This window comes from Halichoerus grypus, chromosome 6 (assembly GCF_964656455.1).
Source record: "Halichoerus grypus chromosome 6, mHalGry1.hap1.1, whole genome shotgun sequence".
In the NCBI taxonomy this organism is placed as follows: Eukaryota; Metazoa; Chordata; class Mammalia; order Carnivora; family Phocidae; genus Halichoerus; species Halichoerus grypus.
The window spans coordinates 14,225,973-14,248,742 of record NC_135717.1 but is presented as its reverse complement, the minus strand read 5'-3'; the positions used below and the strand labels follow the sequence as shown (position 1 = coordinate 14,248,742).

General features: G+C 47.5%; 1 protein-coding gene across 3 annotated transcripts in view; it reads left to right on the top strand.

Annotated features, from left to right (window-relative positions):
- Positions 1-22,770, top strand: part of CALN1 (calneuron 1) — a 418,542-nt gene that overhangs the window by 154,859 nt on the left and 240,913 nt on the right. For all 3 annotated transcript variants that reach the window (XM_078074520.1, XM_078074519.1, XM_078074517.1), the window contains exon 3: positions 18,177-18,320. In XM_078074520.1, the coding sequence (XP_077930646.1) occupies positions 18,177-18,320 (144 nt within the window). The remainder of the gene's footprint in view (positions 1-18,176; positions 18,321-22,770) is intronic.

The following is a 22,770-nucleotide window of genomic DNA, read 5'->3' as shown; positions in this document are numbered from 1 at the left end:
CAGCTTTAACTTGGGACCAAGCTTGTTTCATCTGCACCCAATCTGCCCACCTTCCTCTTCCCTCTATGATTTTACAGCAAATCCCAGACATTACATCATTTCATCTGTAATTATCTGAGTGTAGATTTCTAAAAAGAAGGACTTAAAAAATCCTAATATCACACCTACCGTGATTAACAGTAATTCCTTATTACCATTAAAATCTGATCTTTAAACAAATATACAAATAATGTTGCAACCAAAGGCATGGCTCATCTTTCCTTCGGTATGTGTGTGCATAAATACCAGTAGGGTATGCGTTTACAGGTAGAACCGTTTAGTTAAAGTGTGCTCTATTTTTAATGGAATCGAGATTGCCCTACTTCACTTCAAAGAGATTCTACTAATTTGAAGTCTTCCCCCCAGTGTTTAGAGGGCCTGCTGCCCACAACTTTATCTACCACAGTGTGCTCTCAAAGTTCTTGAGCTTTACCTGCCTCCCAGGTGAAATACATTATACAAAGGCCATTTTACTTTGCATTTCTCTTATTATGAGATAGGTTGAACATTGTTTTATGTGTTTAAGAGCCATTTGTAATTCCTTTCTTAGAAACTATCTGCTCATATTTTCTGAAGATTTTTCTTTTGGTTGGTTGGCCTTTTTCTTACTGATGTACGTAAGAGTTTTTTCAGTATAAGGGAAGTGGGCTCCTCATTTGTAATATACACTGTAAATATTTTCACCTTGTTTCTGATCTTTGATGTCACTTGCTATAGTTTTTTGACATGACAAAGGTTTTAATATTTTTAAAGCTTTTAAAAATTAGGTAGAATTATCGATCTTTTATAGCTTTTGGTATTCCCTACTTAGTACAGCCTTTTATCTGCTCTGAGATGATACAAAAATTTCCTGGTTTTTTTTTTTCTATTACAATTATGACTTCATTTTATGTATTTAACCTTTGATCCTTCTGGAATTTATTTTGGTGGAAAGTGTGGAGGATGGTTTTATTCTTGTTTTTTTCAGGTATCTACTTAGTTGTCCTGACAGCATTTATTGAATCATTATTTGAAATGTCACTCTTGTCATATGCTGAATTTTGTATTAATCCAGACCAATTTCTGATCTTCCTACTCTTTTCAACTGAATGGCTTATTATCATAAATTTAGCTAATTACCTATTGTTTGTGGTTTCCCATTTTTATTATTAAATATAAGGCTGTGATACATATCTTTGTGGATGAATCTTTGTACACATCTCTTTTAGGATAAATTCCTACAAATGGTATCACTGTGTCTAAAGGTATACACACTTTAAAATATCTTTATTATGGAAATCATCAAGCATCCTGAAACACAGAGAGGATAATATAAACCCTTGAGTAGCCATCCCTGTGCTTCAATGATTTTTAACATTTTACGTCTCCTATTTCATCTATCACCTCTGCCCCCAAGCATTTTCGTCCTAGAGTATTTTTTTATTTTTATTTTTTAAAATTTTATTTATTTATTTATTTGACAGAGAGAGACACAGCGAGAGAAGGAACACAAGCAGGGGGAGTGGGAGAGGGAGAAGCAGGCTTCTCGCCGAGCTGGGAGCCCGACACGGGGCTCGATCCCAGGACCCTGGGATCATGACCCGAGCTTAAGGCGGACGCTTAATTGACTGAGCCACCCAGGCGCCCTCGTCCTAGAGTATTTTAAAGCAAAGCCCAGACATCATATAATTTCATCCATAATCACATCAGTGTATGTCTCTAACTTAAATCAGCAGACTTCTCTATTATGATTATCTCAAAAGTGCCCATTTCCTATTTGCTCTCATCAGGATTCACACAAGGTCCAGATTTTTAGGGCTTTTGTAATTCCTGCTCCTACTGGCCTGACGACAGAGTGCGCCAGTTTACACCACACCCGTAGGAGTTGCTTTCCCCTACGTCCTCGACGGTTCTGGGCACATGATCAGACAAGCCTTGCCGACCTTCCAGGTGCTGTGGCCAGAAACCTTGGAGCCCTCCTGCCTCCCTTCTCTCAGATCCCACGGCTTCCTTTTCAGGGTATTCTGCTGGCTTTACCTTTAGATCCATCCAGAACCCGATCACTCCTTCCTCGTCTGCTGTGTCCTTCTCTCTCACCTGGACCTTTGCAGCAGCCTCTGTTATCTCTAGAGCGTGTTCATACAGCAGCTGGAGACATCCTTTTTTTTTTTTTTTTAACTGAGGTATAATTGACATACAAGATTACATTAGTTTCAGGTGTACAACATAGTGATTCGATATTTGTGTATATCGCAAAATGATCACAGTCGCCTAGTTAATACCTGTCACCACACGTAGTTACAAAATTTGTTTCCTTGTGTTGAACACTTTAAAGATCTACTTGCTAGCTACTTTCGGATGTGCAATACAATATGATTAACTATGGTCATGCTGTATGTTGCATCCCCATGACATTTATTTTATAACCGGAAGTTTGTACCTTTTTTTTTTTTTTTTAAGATTTGAGAAAGAGAGAGAAAGTGTGAGCAGGGGGAGGGGCAGAGGGAGAGAGAAAATCCTCAAGCAGACTCCACACTGAGCACAGGGGATCGAGCCCCAGGACCCTGAGATCACGACCTAAGCTGAAATCAAAAGTCGGCCGCTTAACTAACTGAGCACCACTCTTCCCATCTCTGGTAACCACCCGTCTGTTCTATGTCTCTGTGAGTTCATTTTGTTTGTTTGTTTTTGAATTCCAAAACAAAGTGAGGTTATATGGTATTTGCCTTTCTCTGCGTGACTTACTTCACTTAGCGTAAGGCCCTCAAGGTCCATGCACGTCATTGCAAATGGCAAGATTTCATTCTTTTTGATGGCTGAGTAATACTCCATTACCCCATCTTCTTTATCCATTCATTCACAGATGGACACTTGGGTTGTTTCCATCTCTTGGTCGCTGTACATAGTATTGCAATGAACAGGAGGGGCCCTATATCTTTTTGAGCCAGTGTTTTCATTCTCTTTGGATAAATACCCAGAAATGGGATTGCTGGATCACAGGGCTGTTCTATTTTTAATTTTGGGGGGAAACTCCATGCTGTTTTCCACCATGGCTGCACCAATTGACTCTCCTACCCACAGAACACAAGGGCTCCCTTTTCTCCAGAGCCTCGCCAACACGTGCTATTTCTTGTCTTGGCGATAATGGCCATTCTGACAGGTGTGGGGTGATACCTCATTGTGGCTTCGATTTGCATTTCCCTGGTGATTGGTGATGTTAAGCACCTTTTTATGTACATATTGGCCATCTGTATGTCTTCCGTGGGCAGAGGCATCCTTTTAACACACACATGAGACCACATCACTCCTTTGCTCAGCAACCTGCTATGGCTCCCACCTCACTCGAAGTAAAACGCAGAGTGCTGAAACGGCCTACGAGGTCCTACACGATCTTCCTTCCCGCCCTCGTCTCTGTGATGCCACCACCTACTTCTTTCCCCCCTCAGTCACTCCATCCCACGCGGGTCCCCTGGCCTTCTTTTGTTGTCCAATGTATTGTTTTAATTCATTTTTTTAACTTTTCAGAAGTAGATTTGGGTAGATGTGTGATGTACAATCATAACTTAGTATTTTCCAAGTTCTCAACTGATTATTGCAGCCCCATGTATTAAGTAATCCGTCTTTTTCTCCATGGGTTGAAATGTTGCCTTTATTCTGCCGTTTACTTCCACGATCCAAAAGTCCACGTGGACGTGCGTGGCCCCTCAGCTTCCTCCCAGCAAGATCGCCTGCTCTTCAGGAGAAATCAGGAATGGTGTGTGTGTGTGTGTGTGTGTGTGTGTGTGTGTGCGTGCGCGCACGTGCACGTGCATGCACGTGTGTGATCTGGACTAGTTGGCTTACTCCCTTGTGACTCACTTAGGATTAAGTTTCTGGGTAGGATTCCTAAAGCAATTTTCCTCCTTTTCTGAGCTGCCCTTTTCATTGTGGAGGGCCGGCCTGGGGTCAGTCTGCCTCAGCTGATTTCAGTGTTATTTCTCACACTAGGGCCATTGTGAGGCTTTGAAAATAGTCTTTTCAAAGGTGCAGACTCATTTTGATAGAGAAGCAGCATGTTAAAACAAAATTAGAGAGTTGGCAATTTTAAGCAAATTAATTGCTTCCTATTGATAATGGGATATTTATGCAGCCTGCAGCGGAGAACAATTTCTTTCATATCCAGGCTCTTTATCAATGATCAGGACGGCCAAATGGAGTAGGAAGGAATGTGGCAGGGAGCTGATGGGAAGGCTGCTCTGGGGGAATTCAGTGAGAGAAAGGAGGGAGCCTTGTCCTTTGCACCCTTTCCCAGGGAGGCTTGGGCTCACGTTGCCTCACAATTCATCAGGCTGCCTTTTCTGAGGTGAGTCTATTTGTGAGGCCGGCGGGAACGAGACTTGGGCCATGTTTCTATGTGTCCTTGCATGTGGGAAAAGGAAAGACAGGTTCGATGAGTTAGAGTTGAAAGATTACACAACAGAAGGGGAATCATTTTCTGGAGTAGAGCCAATTTCTCTAACTCCCACCCTTTGTCATTTTGCCCTGAGTCCCAGGGCCATGGATGATTTGGAAGATGACTTTATGAGAATTTTTGTTTCGGGGCCTGAGGTCCCCAGGCAAAGTGTGCTCCCCGCCATGGGCAGCTAGGAGTCTTCTGGACCCTGTTTTAGGCATGGGACCTGCCTTGGTCGAAGATGCTGCAAAATTAATGAGTTAGGAGTGGAGAAGTCAAGGTAAACACATGGGACCGTCGCTGACCTCTTATGCTGCTGGGGTCAGCCTGGAAGACTGGTGGATGCCTGTGGCCAGTGGAGGCTGCCTGCTTCTGTGTCCTTCCCAGTGTGTGGCTGAGGTTCTTCCAGATGGGGCGGATGGCAGGGGCAGGCAGCTGGGGGGTTTAGGCCTGCAAGGACTAAAGCTATCAATCCGCGGGTGTCAGGTGTTAAGATTGGTGGGCCCATAGGGTTTACAAAAACAAAGACTTTTCTTTGTTCTTCCAGAAGGTGACATCCCTTGGGGGCTCCAGGAAGGTGGTTGTTGAGTAGACGGTGGTACGGAGGTGGGGAGCATGTGCGGTGTCGCTGGCAGTGAATGGGAGCTAATTGCTCAGTGGAGAAGTGGGAAACAAGACGATCCCACCACCGGAGCCGTGATAGAGGAGGGCATCGATTCAGGGGCGACAGAGAGATCCTAGGACAAGCTCAGGAGGCTGCTGGGGGAGAGTCTGATGTGGTGACGCGGTTAGTACCAGCGAGTAATAAGAAGACAGAGGCTGTCCTGGGGAAGCCAAGACAGGCATAGTCCAGGGCTTCCCCAAGTGTGGGTCCTGAACTGTTCCTGCATAGCGAGATCAGTTGAGTGAACTGGGGTGTGCGTCAAAAAGAAGAAAGACATAGAATAGGAAATACCAGAGCGTGTCCCACCTAGAAAAGGGTGTGTATCATTTTGGGAAGTGTGTGTTTGAAGAGGTAGAAAATGAGGTTTAGGAGTGCAGACGCTGGGACCGGAAGGCCTGGGTTCCGATCACTGTCCTGACACAACCATGTGGCCTGGGGTGAAGGGTAATGACAGAACCCTCCTCATGAGCTATTGTGAGGAATAAATGAGCTAATATTCCAGGAGTGCTTAGAGCAGCGCCTGGAATAGACCGAGCACATAATCAATGTTAGCCATTACACGGTGGTTGGAACCAGAAGAAATTGCTGATATTTGACCATTTGTTACCTATACAAAAGCAATTTTATATGGTTCAACCTGATATATATACACACACACACCTTCTAAGGGTATGATAGCTGCATTATGCATCTGTCATGATGTGCAGTGCATTTCATACTGTGGGTTGGAATAAAAAGGCTGTGTCTCTTGCTGGCTTCCCCTGGCAAGGGAGAGGATATGAGGCATCAGTTTTCATAACGGAGCGTGAAACTTTTGTAGGGTTTTGCTCTGCAGGTGCCCATGACATGCCCTTTTGCTGTCTTTGTTTGGGTCGCCCTTCCCTTCCTTGTCATCTAAGGATGGATGGGTGTGCTGAGCAACCTAGAGCTCAGTAAACTCCCCTTACTGTAGTGGGTCGCACAGAAGAGCCCACCCCAGATTCAACCCCAGTCCTCCCTCCTGGCTCTTCTTGAGCCCTGCGTGCTGGCTGCACAGAGCCTTTTCCCTCCGCATGAACCAGCAGAATCAAAACAAAGCTGTATCGCCTTTAACAATAATAATCTTTTCCTCATTAAAAAAGAAAAACAATCAGAGCCCCTCGTGTTTTCTTGGGCTTAGATGTTGGTCTTCAATTATAAAATTATTTTCTGCTTCCAGCCTAGGAGAGATGACAGAGGTCAAGGGGAAAGACTTGGTGTCTAGAATGATAGCCTGCAAGGGTCGGAGAGAGAATCTGACTTCCAGCCACTAAGCCGTCCTCCACGTTCCCTTCCCACTGCGGGTTCCGTGCAGACCCCACCTCTTCCCAGGCGGACGTCCTACTTGCTATTCTACTTTGGTTTCCTGGGACATGGCCCCCAGCCCCTAGAATGGTGCCTGACACACAGTAGGTGCCCAAGAAATATTTGTTGGATTGAGCTGAGCTGAATAATCCGAAAAGAGATTTTCCTTCTCAAGAGAATTCCTAAGACCCCCGGGGAGGGGATGGGGTGCGAGCCACTCCTGAGAGGTCGCCTCCTTCTCTCCACCCACTTTGCTTCTGGTTTATTTCTGGAACTTGGATCATGTTCTTTTGGCCTCCACATGGGCGCTAAATCCACAAAATGGTTTTGTTTTCTCAGATGTTAATTATTCTCTGATCTCAGGGTATTAAGGTTTATAGCACAAGGAACAGCATGACTTAATGAAGAATTAATTGTATTGATTATTACCATGTTGTTCACAGATAAATTCCACTCAATTTGCTGCTTGCGATATTGCTTTCGTGCCAAGTGATCTGGTGCCTACTTTCTGTCTTGGGTGGTTTGCCTCTTTCTCGCTGAGAAGGTGCTTGTTGCTGTGTGAGAAATGGCTCCTTTCGTGTGGAGGCACCAGACTTGTCCCCGTGAGGCTGTTTGGTCTCCTGGGCCACGGGAGATGGTCTGTCTCCTCCTGGGACAAACTGCCCAGCATCCTGCCCCAGAAGCAGTCCCAGTCTGGGGTCGGGAGCACAGCTCTCCCCACACTCCCCACTCTTCTCGTGTCAGTGGAGCTCTCTTCCCCTCTGAGCCTCAGCTCTGTTGTGTCAGTGGCCTGTGTGTGTGTGTGTGTGTGCACACACACGTGCGCACACGTGTTCCTGGACACCTCCTTTGGGCCAGGCCTGTGCTGAGTGTGGGGTTTACTCAAAGTCTGTGACTACCCTGCAGGTCTTTTCAGATGATATCTGAATTGTCTTCCTCCCCTTGAAGCCCCCCTTTACAATCATCTGGATCTTGAACTTCAGGAACAAAAGCCTCTCTAAGTGATAGCTGGATGAAACGTATATCTCATAGGAGATTGGGATTCTGTGCATAAAAACGGCGTGAAATGGAGGATGGGGATAACTGATCCTGCCTCTGGAGAGTGTGATATTGTGATAAAATAGGAAATAGATATTTGAGCTTCTTCCCTGGTTCTTCTTCCCACACCTCTGGAGTGGCTAACCAGATGACTGGTGGCTCGGGTCCTTGGATAGTTGCAGGATGGGGGCTGGTTGCCAGAAAGACCAAGGTATGATGAGAGGGTCGGAGCTTTTAGCCCCAGCCCCCAACATCCAGGGAGGGGAGAGGGCTGGAGAATTGAGTTCCATTACCAGTGGCCAGTGATCACATCAGCCATGCTCACATTGTGGAATCTCCATGAAAACCCTGAATAACAGGGTTCAGAGAGCTTCCAGGCTGGTGAACACATTGAGGTGCTGGGAGGGTTGTGTGTCCAGAAAGGGTATGGAAGCTCCACGCCCGCTCGGGCCCCTTCCGTACCTTGTCTTGGGCATCTCTTCCATTCGGCTGTTCCCGAGTTGCATCCCTTATAACAAACCAGGAAGTGTTAGTAAAGAGCTTTCCTGAGTTCTGTGAGCCATTCTAGCAAATGATCAAATTCCAGGTGGGTTTGTGGGAACCCCAGACTTTAGAGCCGCTGGTCAGTCAGAAGTACGGGTGGCTTGACCCGTGGGGTCTGCACTAACTGTGAGTAGTTATTGTCACGGCTGGATGAAATCGTTGGATGCTGGATTGGTATCCAGAGAATTGGAGAATTAGTTGGCGTGGGACCCCCCCACCCCTGCCAGTTGTGTCAGAAGTGAGTAGAAATGGGTCCTAGTGGGCAACTTGGCAATATGTATGAAGTGCCTTAAAATGTTCCTGCCCTGTGACCCACGAATTCCATTCCTGGAATATCATCTTAAGGAAAGGATCATCAAAACCCATGAAAATTTCCCTACAAAGATTTCCATGGCAGCATTATTTAAAAGTAGAAATGACCTGAATGTCCCACACTAGGAGTTTGGGGAACTCAGTTGGGCTGTAGGCATAATATGGGATACTATGTAGCCATCAGAAATGATGTTTTAAAGACTAATAAACAACATGGAAGATCGAAATGGTTGTGTGTTAAATGGAAAAAAAAAAATAAAGCTATAGAGAGTGCAGGATCCAAATTTAATTAAGAATATTTGTATGTAAAGAGTTTGGAATAAAATGCCCTAATATATTAAGCATGGTTATTGCTGACTGGTGAATTAGATTATTTTTTTTTCCTTATACATTTTGGGGGCATTTTTCATAAGAAGCATACATTAATGTGTAACCTGGGAAATGTTCCATTTCTGGGCGGGTCCAGCTCTGGTCTTTTGACCCCAGAGGTCAGGTCCAGAACCTCTCAAGACAGAAAACTGCCCTTCCTCTCTCTCTTCACTCAGAATGTCTTTTTGTCTAAAGACCCTCCAGCCATTCTCACCCTCATACATATTCACATCTAATTTTAATGATTTTCCTTTCAGCCCTGCCTAGAACATTCTGTTCAACATGGGGTGCCCCTGGCTGGGATGGGCTTTCCTTGTTAGTGTCTGGTCTAATTTTCTTTGTTCTTGTACTGTTGGGGAATTTTCCATCAGCTTAAGCAACCTGGCATGCCGAAATCCATTCAGCTTTATCTGTGCAAGTATAAAATTTGGGGACAGATAAACTCTGTCCTAGCTCTTAAACCCTTTGAAATGCCCCTAACTTCCTGACTGCCTTGTACCACCCAATTTTAGGAAAGAAATTATTATTTTTTCATGACCTAGGATACTGAGTCTTTGTCTAATTTCACCACTTAGTAAGTCACTGAGATGCTTTTCTTTCTGAATGCTGGCTAGTCAAGGAGTTGGCTTTGCTTTTAAATTCAAGGTGCCATTTGGGTCATGAGGTAATGAAATTGGCCAGGAGCATGGGGAAACCTGAGATACACAGTATGAGCAGCGCATCACTGGCCCACCAGCCTTGAGTGTTGGGCCTTCGATGTTTTTCAACACTGCCTCTTGTCTGCTCCCAGGGTTTACCAGTGACTCAGGGCAAGTCTAGGGCCTCAGTGCTCAACTCCGGATTCTAGCCTTAGATCACAGAGGCAATGATGCTGTCTGGGAGGGATGGTGATCATTGCCAGCCATATCCTTTTGCAGGTGCCGCTAACAGCAGTTGTTGCCTGCAACCAGGAACCTGGACCCAAAGAGTGCATCACTTCTGCCCCCTTGCTCCTGCCATGCCCCTGCTGGAAGGCCCTCTTTGTCGCATTGACTATGATTCTCAGCCTCCTTCCAGGCTCTCCTAAGGCTCACCTTGCTTTGTTCAGGACAAATTATGCTCAGAGGCTGAGATCGCCTTTGCCAATAATTTATTTAATCAGGTTCACTGTGGGAATTATAATTTATAATAATAATATTTCATAAGCCAACAAAGCATATGTCTCCTAATGACCCGGTAAAGAAATAACATACTTCAAGCTAGTGATAGATTAATTATGCTATTGTTCAGGCAAAGGGGAGATGAAAGAAATAAAGCCCAAATTTAGTTGGAGGTGTACCTTTCTATGAGTTGGTTCTCAGTAGGGTCCGTCCTTCCAACGAAAAGTTGGGTATCATTCACTGCTGGGGCACATAGCTAGCAGGTGACGGTACCTGTGTTGGCGGCAAGGTAGGCTGCTCTGAAGGTTATTACTCCAGGGGCTGCTACGTGGCTTGCCCCACTGCCTACGGGGAGAAACCCCACCAAGGCAGGAACAGAGGTCCCTTCTCTTCTTGAGACTGCGGCACGGTTTAAACACCACCGCTAACCGAGAGTAGCCTGGCCACGGCAGCAGCAAGTGTCTCAAGATCTTTGGAAAGCTATATAGATCAGCAAAGAGCAGCCTCGCCCAGACCAAATACTCTCAGGTAATGGGTCGCACCTCTTGGTCCATCATGTGATGGACGCCATTGCCATTACTATGGTGTCCAGGGCGCAATGGTCCTCTCAGCTTCAGGTGCAAGAGTTGGATAAGAAGGTCCTAATATTCAACTTCAAAACAGTTTCATCAAAACGAGTCATTCAAAACAAATTCAAAGCACAAACAGCTTTGCCCCAAACAAGCTTGCAAGACATGGATTTGAAATCCTAACACGTCAGTAGGCAACACACCTCCTCCCTGTGTATTTCCGGGTGTTTTCTATTTTGGCTTCTCTCTCCTCTCTCCTGTGCATCCTCTTTTTTTCTCAGGTAAACCTTCCGTCCTTTAAGTCTCCTTTGCGAAACACGACTCCACTTAAACAGATAAATGAACAAAGAAATACAGAAATGCCTCCAGGGTTGGGACCCCTCTTAACTGTGACTCTGTTGTGTTCCACTGTAGCGTTCATTACCATCTGAATCTGTGGAAGCAGCCCAATGAACGAGCACTTGTTGAAATGGATGCAGTCACACCTCAAACAGCAAATAACCTAGGAGTGAGGCTCCTTTAGCCCTTTGAAGACAGTACCAAGAAGAAAAATCCAGCTTAATAAAGCGCGCTATACAGAGCAGTGCCGAGCCCCACCCTGCCCCATCCGCCTGACCCGTCCCCAGTCAGTGTTACTCGATGCAGAACACTTCTGACCCCGCCTCCTCCCGGCACAAAGGTCCTCCTTGGGGACCCTGAACCCCTCCCTGGCTGTTGGAACCCTCGCCCCTGTGTTCCCTAATTATTGAAAACAACTAGTTGTATTTGCGGACTGATTGAGTAGAATTAAATTGGAACTCGTTCACACTAAAACCCGCACTGGGATTGAACCAGCGTTTTATATGCAATTATGGTCATTCTGTTCCCATTTTCCATTCTGGTTGTATACTCAGTATTACTAGTCAGCGATAGCTAGTCCCTTATTTCCAAATGCTCACCAAACCCGGCCGCCCGGGTATCTCTCCTTGCCCTGTACTCCGTGTGGCCGAAACGCCCCTTCCCTTCCCACTCTGAAAACACGTGCTTCCTCCTGAATTCTCTCTCAGTTAATGCCATCAGCCCTCAACCCCATCAGGCCAACTAGAAACCCCAGCATCATCCTCAAAGCCCCCTCTCCTAAACCCCGGACACCTGAGCCCTCCCGGCTGACCACCTACAAAAGTCCCTCGGACCCTGCTAGCAACTCCACGTTGCCAAGCTCAGGCTTCTCATCTTCTTGTAGACTCTGTGGTGAGGCCTCCCAGTGAGGGCTCTGCTTCTCACCTCTCAGCCACCCGGGTGCCAGATCCCTCAGTTTCAAAAATCAATCTGATCCTGGGGCTCCTGGGTGGCTCAGTTGGTTAAGCGTCCAACTCTTGATTTGGGCTCAGGTCATGATCTCAGGGTCTTGGGATCGAGCCCCGCATTGGGCTCTGTGTTCAGCATGGAGTCTCCTTGTCCTTCTCCCTCTGGTGCTCCCCACCACTTGTGTTCTCTCTCTCTCTCTCAAATAAATACATAAAATCTTAAAAAAAAAATCTGATCCTTTCTTTTTTTTTTTTTTTAAATTTATAACCACTGAGGGCTCCGTGGCCTGCAGTAGGAGTTTACAAACTAACTATAAAAGGCCAAAGTGGACTGTTTCAGGCCTTGGGGGCCAAACCATCCCTGTCACAACTTCTCAGTTTTATTTGTGTAGTACCAGAGCACTACCCAGTAGGCAGCAGACATAGACAGCGTGTAAATGATGCGTTCCAGAAACACTTTATTTTCAAAGCAGGTGGCGGGCCAGATTTGGCCATGGGCCATTATTTGCCAACGCGTGGTCTGCAGGGTACCGCTTGGATGGCCCCGGGGCCCTTTGCGCTCGTGCGCTTCTTCCCCTCATCTCTCAATGTCAGAAGATTCTGGTGTGACCCTGTCACAAGAGTTGGCTCTCTCATATGGAAGGATATCCATGGGTTTTCTGTAGGCTTGTAGATTGCTCTTGTCATTCTCTGCTATGACTATCCCATCACCTCTCTGTCTCTCCAACTAGAATATAAGCTTCTTATATCTTGGAAAGTTTCTTTTGCTACCTAACTGTTCTAGCACGGCATATGGCATGCAGTAAGTAAATAGCAACTCTTCAGTGAATGAACGGCTGTATTAATCATCTCTAAATATTCATTTGTCTTTCACAGAGCAGATGGAGATTCTTCTAGATTTCTTTTGTCATTGACTCAGTCCCTGTCCTATTAATTCCTCTGAATAAAGACCTTGAGGTTCCTATCTTGTGTTTTCTGGTGCACTTATGTGGGTATTCAATAATTACCTTGCTGAATCGCATGTCTCCAGTTTTGCCATTTCTCAATGATGTGTATCAACAAAACGCATCTTGCTCATTAATAGAGCTATCGCTTCTTGTGCTTAAAGCCCACGTTCTTCCTAAAGACACATTTCCGTGGAGACTAGACAGATTTCGCATCTAACAGGGGTTGAGGTAGGAAAAACTGTTGCTCTTCATTACCGATTCGGAGTTTGCAAATTAGCGCCGTGAATTTCAGCCAATTCTTCAAGGCCAGCGAATTCATTAGCCAATGAATATTGACTCTGGCTGGTGTCTGGTTTTCATCTGATGCACACTTTATTGGGGCGGCCTGCCTGATGAGTCTGTTCTGTATGATGGCCGTGCCTCTGCCGTTGTTCCTGCCCGAATTGGCCATGTCCCGGGGGGGGGGGGGGGCGTCATGGAACTGAAGCCTGGTTCTTAGGGGGCACTGGGTTGGGATGCAGGTGGGTGGTACAAGTGGTGTCTCTGATGGTTTTAAGAAGACACGCTTGCTGGTGTAACGAGAAGTAAATCTCTTGGGCTCTAGAGCAGCTTGATTTCTAGTCCAGACCTTGCTTGGCTCCAGAATATCAGGGAGGAGAGGTGCAGATCCCTGTGGCAATGCAGACTTTGTTCTGGGAGTTCCCATATGCAGAGAGTGGCTTCCTTCTGCCAGAAGGTGTGTCGTATGACGCCACCTTTCATAGTCCATAAAATTGTGGTTGGCCGGGCTCTCATCGCCATCACCGTGGCCCCTTCTGGAATCTGCAAAGGCCTCTTGCCGGTGGGCGAATTGCCATGCTGGTGTCTGATATGAGCATGAAACTAACTTAAAGACCGAAAGCACAGCACGCTTATATAACTCTGAAGCACCGGGGACTTCAGCCCGGAGAGGGGATAAATTCCAGCGAAAAGCACACCACATTACGGGGTTGTTCCTGAAGCCTGATCTGTGGTCCTCACTTCCCAAGGATGTGGAGAGTGGCCAGGGCCCCTCCGTGTTGCCAGCAGGCTGCCTGTAGCCATAGGCAGGGGGAGCCGGCTTGCTTCTGTGTCTCTGCTGGTTTTATGGGCATATTTCTCACACCCTGTTCTGCTATTAAAAATAAAAATAAAACGAGGCACACATCACATGTCTCCGGCTGCAAGACCCATTTCCTTCTAATAAGCTTCTCATTTGCCTGGGCTTTCCCTACCCTGGAAAGATTAAATCTCCAGAGGCTCCTATTATGGATTTCTAGTTTTGTACTTTTTTTCCTCCCTCTCTGTTATTTTGAAAGAAAATGAAGTTAGTGAGCTTTGTCTGCACACACACACACACACACACACACACACACACACACTCTCTCTCTCTTTCTCTCTCTCTCTCTACTTGGGAGCCAGGAGCAGAAATTCTGGGCAAACAGAGAAGTGCAGCTTTGTCCCACTTACCTGGAGGCCACAGAAACAGAACTCTGAGCTGGTTTGTACCTGTGCTGTGCTGTTTTGGGCTGGAGCAGGGTGGCCTGCTTACTTACTGCAGACGGCAAACTATGGGGGTGTGAAGCCTCAAGGGATCATGTCCCTTCCCAGCAGGCCAGCTCTGCGGTGGCCTCCGTCTGACTCCTGCAGCCCAAGGGTGAGGTGGCTCTAGGAGTAGCCCGGGCAGTGAGGTGGGGGTCGCGAGGCACACCCATCAGGGCCTTTATTTCTAGGCCAAGTTCACACACATCCTCGATCAGGCCTCTCCAGGGTGTCCCGTGTAAGGATACAGCCTTGTTCATTTGTGAGATCTAGGGCATATGCAGGGGGATCACAGGAATGAGGCCAGACCCTGTCACCCTGTCAACAGAAGGGAATTGCCCTGTCGGAGTGATCGAAACAGCCAGGGAGCTCGGGATTGAGTCAGAGGGACGGCGAGTGCAGATGTGCCTCGGGAAAGGAGGACAAGGGGCCGAGCTCAGCGTGCAGCCGGTCATCCAGGTGGCCCACCTAAGACCCTGGCCTCTTCTTTGACTCCAGGCCAGGCCCCTGTCGTCATCTGACATTTCCTGCTATTGCACGGTATATGCCAGCTCTGAAGTAGAGGCCCATTAGAGAGGCTAGAAGGAGAGCCAACCCAACCCGTTTTTCAGATGGGGGCCATCGAGGCTGAGGGAGAAGCCTGCCCCAGGTGTAGGGCAGGGCCAGAATGACTTCCTTGTGGGCTGACTCCCACCTCGGGAGACCCTACATCTGCATCCTTCTGCCCTCGGCATCTGGGCTCAGGCCATGTGAGGCCGTGGTCTCCGCCCCACTGTCCTTGAGTGTTGTGTGCCATGACCTCGCGCTGAGCAGTGACTCTAAGCTCTTTCCGGGCCACCTGGGACTTGGTAGGAAAACATATGTCTGCCTGAGGGCATCTTGGGCATGTTTCATGGGCGAGAAAAGCCTAAAAGTGCAGACAAACCCCTTGATTCAGGATTTGGACCAGACTGAAATTTTTTCTTTATCCTCAATGGAAAAAAGAGGGGTGTTTGAACAGTAGATTAATAGGGTATGAAAGAGAACACAGGCTTCCTGTTCTTCTCTTAAACACTTTAACAATGTCCACAGATCCCCAGAAAAGGTCTGGAAGGACCTTAGGGATCCTCGTGGCCAACCCAGCTCATTTTACACATGAACAATCTGAGGCCTCAGGGTTTGGCTGCGGACCTAATTAGCTAATGCGCCTGGCCAGGAGCCTAGGGTCCCAGCTCACAGGCTGGTCTTCTGTCTGCTGGAGCCCACACTTATTCTCAGAAAGCACTGAACGTGCAGAATTAGTATTGATAGTGAATTTGCTACTAATACACGAGCCCTACCTAGTGAGACCCATCATCCATTGAACAGTGGTCTGTGTAATGCCTCCTTCAAAGTGTCAGTGGGAATACAAAGATGAATTAAGTGTATGAAGAGGGGATTTCTGATACATGTAAGATACATACAAGATACATACAATGATACATACAAGAGATGTATGATTTCTGCACCAACCATCGTGTCTTTAGATGGGATGGGCTGACGTCATGAGAAAGGAACGAACGAACCACTGAACAGGAGCAGAGAGGGAGAGACGCTGGCCATGGTGGGCAAAGACATTTTTGTGGAACCCACAGTTCCTGACTCAGCCTTGAAGGACCGACAGGATTTGGGCAGCTAAAGAGGAAGGCAAGGCATTCCAGGTGGAAATCCTGGGATGGAAGAGGGCAGCAGTCTGAAAATCGGGCCCCAGAGGTATCAGGTCCTCAACCTTGGAACTTGTGAATATTTCCTTGGGAAAAAAACAAAAAAGGCTTTTGCAGATGTTAAGCTGAGGGTCTTGAGATGGGGAGCTTATCCTGGGTTATCTGGGTGGGTCCTAAATGCCATCACAAGTGTCCTTAGAAGTGGAAGGCAGAGGAAGATCACAGACAGAAGAGGAAAAGGGGGGTGCCTGGGTGGCTCAGTCAGTTAGGCATCTGCCTGAAGCTCGGGTCCTGATCCCAGGGTCCTGGGATCGAGCCCCGCATCAGGCTCCTTGCTCGGTGGGAAGCCTGCTTCTCTCTCTCCCTCTGCCTGCCACTCCCCCTGCTTGTGCTCTCTCTCTCTCTCTATCAAATAAATAAAATCTTTATTAAAAAAAAAGAGGAAAAGGTGATGTGGCCACAGAGGCAGGGATTGGAGGGACCTGGCCACAAACCAAGGAATGCCGGCAGCCACCCAAAGCTGGAAGAGGCAAGGGACAGATTCTGCCCTAGGAGAGCACAGCCCTGTCCCCACCTTGATTTTGGTCCAGTGATCCTGATTTCGTACCTCGGCTTCCAGATTGTGAGAGAAGAAATTTCTGTTGATGGGCGCCTGGATGGCTCAGTCGGTTACGTGTCTGCCTTGGGCTCAGGTCATGATCTGGGATCGAGCCCCATGTTGGGCTCCCTGCTCCACAGGGGTTCTGCTTCTCCCTCTCCCTCTGCTGCTCCCCCTGCTTGTGCTCTCTCTCTCTCTCCATCAAACAAATAACATCTTAAAAAAAATAAAAGAAATTTCTGTTGTTTTCAGCCGCAATGTTTGTAGTGATTTGTTGCAACAGCCCCGGGGAAATTCGTACAAATGGGAAGGCGCCAGAGCTTGTTTGGGTAAGGGTGTGGTTCCAGGTGTTGCCCAGGAGCATAGTCAGCTATTTCGAGAAGCAGTAGGTAAACGGGTTAGGGCCAGTGTCTTGGCTTAGTTTCAAGAGTTCCTGTCAGTTTCCTCATGGGTCTTTCCTTCCCGACTGGAGTGTAGGGCTCTGGAGGAGAACGGTGGCGCCCATGGGTAACATGTTGTTGGTTCTCTGATGTACTTACTTCCGTGCTCCTTAGGTACGGACAGCCGATTCTTTTTTTTTTTTTTTTTTTTTAAGATTTTATTTATTTGACAGAGGGAACACAAGCAGAGGGAGAGAGAGGGAGAAGCAGGCTTCCTGCTGAGCAAGGAGCCCGATGTGGGGCTTGATTCCAGGACCCTGGGACCATGACCCGGGGCCAAAGGCAGCTGCTTGACCGACTGAGCCACCCAGGCATCCCGGACAGCCAATTCTTGCCGAATAGCGTGATGAATGTTGGCAGCAACCATACCTGCTTGCACTGGGTTTATCGATGAAAAGTCAAAGCTAGCCAAGTCTGGTGCTCAGACACCATTGATGAACCTGTCATTTTCAGACTCTGATCTCGAATTCTCCACGCCATGCCTCGTGGCGGTGTGATGTGTTAATGCTCAGCCAACCCAGGACCGACAGGCCACGGGGGCTCTGGAGGGAGGGGTTCTGGGCCAAATGCAGAACAACTCAGGCTGGGGTCAGAGGATGGGCGATCACCTGCTGAGTGGGATGGCCTTGTTGATATCAGATCCTCTGCTGGCCTGGAGAGAATGTGATTAAAGATGCCTTTTTTGGGCTTTTATGACACTCTTATTGATCTGAGGTTGTTTATAGCCGTAAAATAGCTGTAAATTAGAGGATGAAATAAAAACAGCAGGATAGTAACTCCTGTCTTCCTACGGGGTTAAAAAAAGCCTTCTGCCCAGCTCCACCTGCAGCAGGGGGCTGATACACGAGCCTGCAGAGGGGAATCTTGTTCTTGTCTCTGCAAACGAAGTGCCCGGGTTAAGGGGCAGAGCTGTCCCCAAGGCTGAAACCTAACCTGCTCGTTCCTGCCCAGGAAGTGTCCTCAGCGAACACAGGTCTCCGCTGGGACCACCGTCGAATTGTGCGGCGACCGTGGTGTTTTAAGGATGCTTGGGGCTAGTTTTCTTTTTTCCTTTACCCCTTCTCTTCCTTTCCTTGTTTTTCATTCCCCTTTCTTTCTTTTGTCCCTCTTTTGGCCGCTCTTTTATCTGATTAAAGGGTTCTGACATATTAGTATTTGTAAGGCCGTTAGGAGTGTTCAGTAGAGGATCACTGGTAATTTCAATGCAACAGACCAAGCCATGTGACCATCGGACTTTGTTTGCTTTCCCCTTGTAGAGATCCGAGAGGCCTTTCGGGTTCTGGACCGAGATGGGAATGGCTTCATCTCCAAGCAGGAGCTAGGAATGGCCATGCGTTCTTTGGGGTACATGCCGAGTGAGGTGGAGCTGGCCATCATCATGCAGCGCCTGGACATGGACGGTGAGCCCCGGGCGCACAACGTGTCCCCCAGGATGAGCCCCGGCTCATCAGTGAGACCTTGGCTTTAAAGGGCCTTGCACTTGGGGTCAAAAGGCTTGGGGTCATGTCTTGGTTTACATTTGAGGGCTAGACCAAGATTGTTCCAACAACACTCCGTGCGGTCCCTGGGGCCTGCAAAGGTGGTTCTGGGGCCACCGGAGGGAACAGGGTGAGGGAGGCGGTCTGGCTGCTGGAACAGCCACCAGAGATCTTTCCTCCTCTCCTCCCTCTCTGTTAAATAGCTTTACGGAGATAGAGTGCACATGCCATAAAACTCACCCATTTAAACGGTGTGATTCAATGGCGTTTAGTGGATTCACAGATTGGGGTAACCACACCGTAATCAATTTTAGAGCATTGTCACCACTCCAAAAAGAAACGCGACCTTTCAGCTGCCACCTCGCATCCCTCTATCCCCCAAGCCCTAGGCAACCACTAATCTACTTTCTGTTTCTGTGGATTTGCTCTCTCTGGACATTTCATATAAGATGGAATCCTACAATGTGTGGTCCTTTGTGACTGGCTGTTTTTACTTAGCATAATGTTTGCAAGGTTTATCCACATTATAGCATGTATTTGTACTTTTTTTTTTATGGCCAAATCATATGCCATTGTATGGGTATAATAACAGTTTCTTTTCTCTCTTTTTCACTTACTGGGTTTCTATATACAACCTCACTGGGGAAAAGGGTTTCACTGTATTTTAAAAGTTCTAAAAAGTGACACATGACATCTTTAAGGTTCTTTCCTGTTCCAAAACCCTGAGGCTATCCCAAACCAGTTGTGACCCGCCTGACATTTAGATTCTGCCTTGGCTGAAGGTCCAAGAAAAAGCCTTCTTCTTCTTTTTTTTTTTTTTCCAACACACACTCACCCCCTCTGAAAAGCAGCTCAATCCCAGGCCTCAGGGGGTCCAGAGTGGTGAGCATTGGGACTCTCAGGTAGAACATGAAGTATACAAGGAAAAAACAGGAAGCAGAACATGGGGTCAGGAAGTCCCTTGGAGGAAAAGACTGTGGTAGGGAGATGTTTGCTTGGCCTGCAGCTGATTGGAAGAACCAGCTCTCTCCTGTTATCTCGCTGGAATTGCTGGAAGGATGATAATAAGGGTGACCATATGGTGAATGAACTCCAGCACCAGCCACCAAGTGCAGCTGTGGACATTTATTTTCTGGTTCAGGAAAGGGATGTTTCATCAGGGGTGTTCAGTGGTATAAGCAGCCCCAGCCTTGTCCTTACAACTCTGATTGATTGTGACTCACCATGTCTTTGCAGGACTGATTTGACCTTGCTTTATATTTAGCTGCTTGCTTTAGATATTTCTGAAAAGCTAGAGAAAAGCGCAAATCATATAGCAAAATCTGTTTTCCACTGACCCCCCATCATCATTTCGGAGATACATTTCCAGAAAAAGTTTCCTCCTTAAAATAATAGAAATCTTAAGCTACACTTCCGTTTTTGGAACGAAGATTCTGTGCTTTTGATTCTCTGCCCACAACTCCTGTAACAAAACCTAGTGGAATGGACTACAAGCAAATGGAATTAGCAACATTTAATAAAAAGGAGCCAGCCCTATTGTGGGTGAGTTACTCCTCTGAAATTGAAGGGTCTTCATCAAAGTCCATCCTACTTCTTTGCTTATTCACTCCTTGGGTCTCAGCTCACAGGGAGTTTTTACATTGTTGCAAATCCTCCCTGAGTCCATGAGGTCTTGGAGGCCCAGGGGATCTTGTGTGTCCCGGGTGTGCAAGGGACCCATCGGGACTTGGGCAGAGTTCCATATGGGATTCAGTTTAAGAGCTTCCAAGTTTTGCCCATTTATTTACAACTTACATACTCAGCTACCAATGCCAAAGGCAGAAATTACCAGAACTTAAAAGGACTAAGCAGTTCTCTTGTAGAGAACTTCTATTCGTTCCTTTAACAAAAGCTCGGGTTTAAAAAAAAAAAAAAAAGCTGAGGTCATCAGCTGCTTCATGGTGATGAAATCAGGTCAAAACACGTTTCTTTAGTTTTGAAGCGCAGCTTCTTTGAGGTTTTGTTTTGTTGCTTACAAAAGATTTAATGCAGCAACATGAAGACAGAGCAGTGATGTACGTAGAAGGAATTGCTCCAGCAGTTTATTAATTGCCTAAGTGTTAAAGAACTAAGTGAAAGATGCCCAGTCCGAGGCTGAAATGTGTGTATTTAAGAGTTCTGTGAATGAGGCTGGTAAGTGGGATTTCTGGGGTACTGCATTCTGGATATGGATGGACTGTGTCTCATGTCCTTTGCTTAATGGGCCTTTTGAGCTTCTGTTAAAAAAAAAAATAGGTCCTAATTATATCCTTCCTTTCTAGCTTCTGTAACTGGGGGTTCTCCACGGAGATTTGGCCTTCCTGAATTAAGCTATTCTTTGGCATGAAATTTGTGGAATGGCAGACATTTTTATGGGGACACTGCTCAAAAAATGGGGTGTTTGGGCTGGAGCTTGGGATTCTTAGCCGTAGGCTGATGGTGCCTCCGGGCTCGCAGACCCTGGTGTCCCGGGGACAGCGGGAGATGGAGCAGTGCCTCTGTCCACCCCAGCTGGCTGTGATTAGGAGCAGGTCTGGCCCACACACCGACCTTCTCTTTCTGGGGTCCCTGCCAGTTTGCCCGACGGTGAGGTCATCCCTTTGGCACGAGGGATATAGGCTGAGTTTGTCTGTGCAACTGAAGTTGACACATGAGGCTTTCATTAGGTGGTTCCTTGGGAGTGGGGTGCCTTGCTGCCTAAGCATGTAATAGTAACCTGCCTGGATTAGGGAGCTCGGCGGGATTTCCTGGACACGGAGCCTGCAGGAGCCAGACAGTTCCAGTCTGTGTGTGGAGCTGGTTTTCCAGAGGACACAGTGTGAGGCAGGCTGTAGGGTCTGGGATTGCTCTCTTGGCCTGTGGCCAATTTGCCTTAAGTGCTGGAACTCTGTATGCATGTGTGTGTGTGTGTGTGTGCTCGTGCGTGCACACACACAAACACACGTGCGCTGATGGGCAGATCTGCTCTGAGTTAAATAAACAGAAAACCAGAATTTGTGCCCGATGCCCATTGCTTCCTCTTTGGCCCTTGGCGGCAAAGGTTCTTTCTTGTAACTTTTAACTCAATGGCACACCCCCTGGTGCTCGCGGTTCTTCTCCCCTTTCCAGCCTCTGCAGCTGAGGTGACTTATGCCCTAGCACCAGGAGGGAGCCGGGATTCACCTTTCCTGGGTGCTTTTTGCCAGGATCTCACCTTCAGCCCAGAATCTGGAAACCCGCAGCCTTCTCCATCAGGCTCGTCAGGAATTGACTTTACTCCAATGCATCGCGGTCCTAGTTAGGTACGATCCTTGGAAGAATGGATAAAATAGCCACCCAAAAAAGTGTCTGCGAAGCTGACATCTTTCAGAGAAGTGGGTTGAGAAAGGCTGCTTGCAAAGGACTGTGGGCTCTGCCACGTCCCGTCCGCTCCCCTCACCTCTGTGTTTCCCACAGCAACCCCGGGGCCCCCCAGCGCTTCCAGCCTCCTTCACTGGGGAATAAGACCTTGGGAACTTCAAGACCCAACAGCTATTTTTGACTGCTTTCCAGCTTTTAATAGTTTCACCAACCACACCACTGTCGCCATCTGGAATGAATGCAGCTAGCTTTGCAAATAGTTTCCCAAAACACTCAAACCAGGAGACATTCTCAGCAGCTCGTGGCTTTTGCGAGGGCCCCAGTGGCAGGTGCTCATGCTGTCCTCTCCCCCTACAAGCGCCCCTCAGGGCTCCCGCACTTACCCAGCAGACGTCCCTCATTGAAACAAAGGCAGATCCTGCCTTCTTCCTCTTCAAATTCCTTTCTGCCCCTCAAAGGTGCAGAATCTTGTGAGATTCTAGCAAATGTGGGGTTTCTAAATGACTTCCTGCCTCTGAACAGGTTCATGGTTTGTTTTCAGGCCCACCTCCGTGTCGAGAGTGAGTTGGACTCCGTTTAGTTCGATTTTTAAAAGGATTTATCTGGCGGCCGCTGTGTGTGAACTTGCTCGTTTCCATGTTCGGCAAGATTCACTTTTGGCTCGTTTTGAGACCAGCCACTGAACCGCAAAGAACAAAACTGGGGCCAGAGACACATGGGAGAGTTAGCAATGTCCGGGCTGTCAGCCACCTGTTCATTATAGGGATATCCTTTGCTGATGCATCCCGACTGGGACCTCTCTGTTATCATTCGTGACCTCCTAGAAGACAAAAAGTACCAGCTTAATTCAGAGGAGCGCTCACTTCTGCCCCACATTCGTCCACATCCGGGTCCTGGTTGGGAGGCTCTGGGACAGCCATTGGTCTGTTTTGGGAGCTGGGATGCAGGCTTCTTTCCCGTGTGTGAGGGAAGATGCTTGTCCACAAGCTGCACGAATGGAAACGCCTGGTATGAG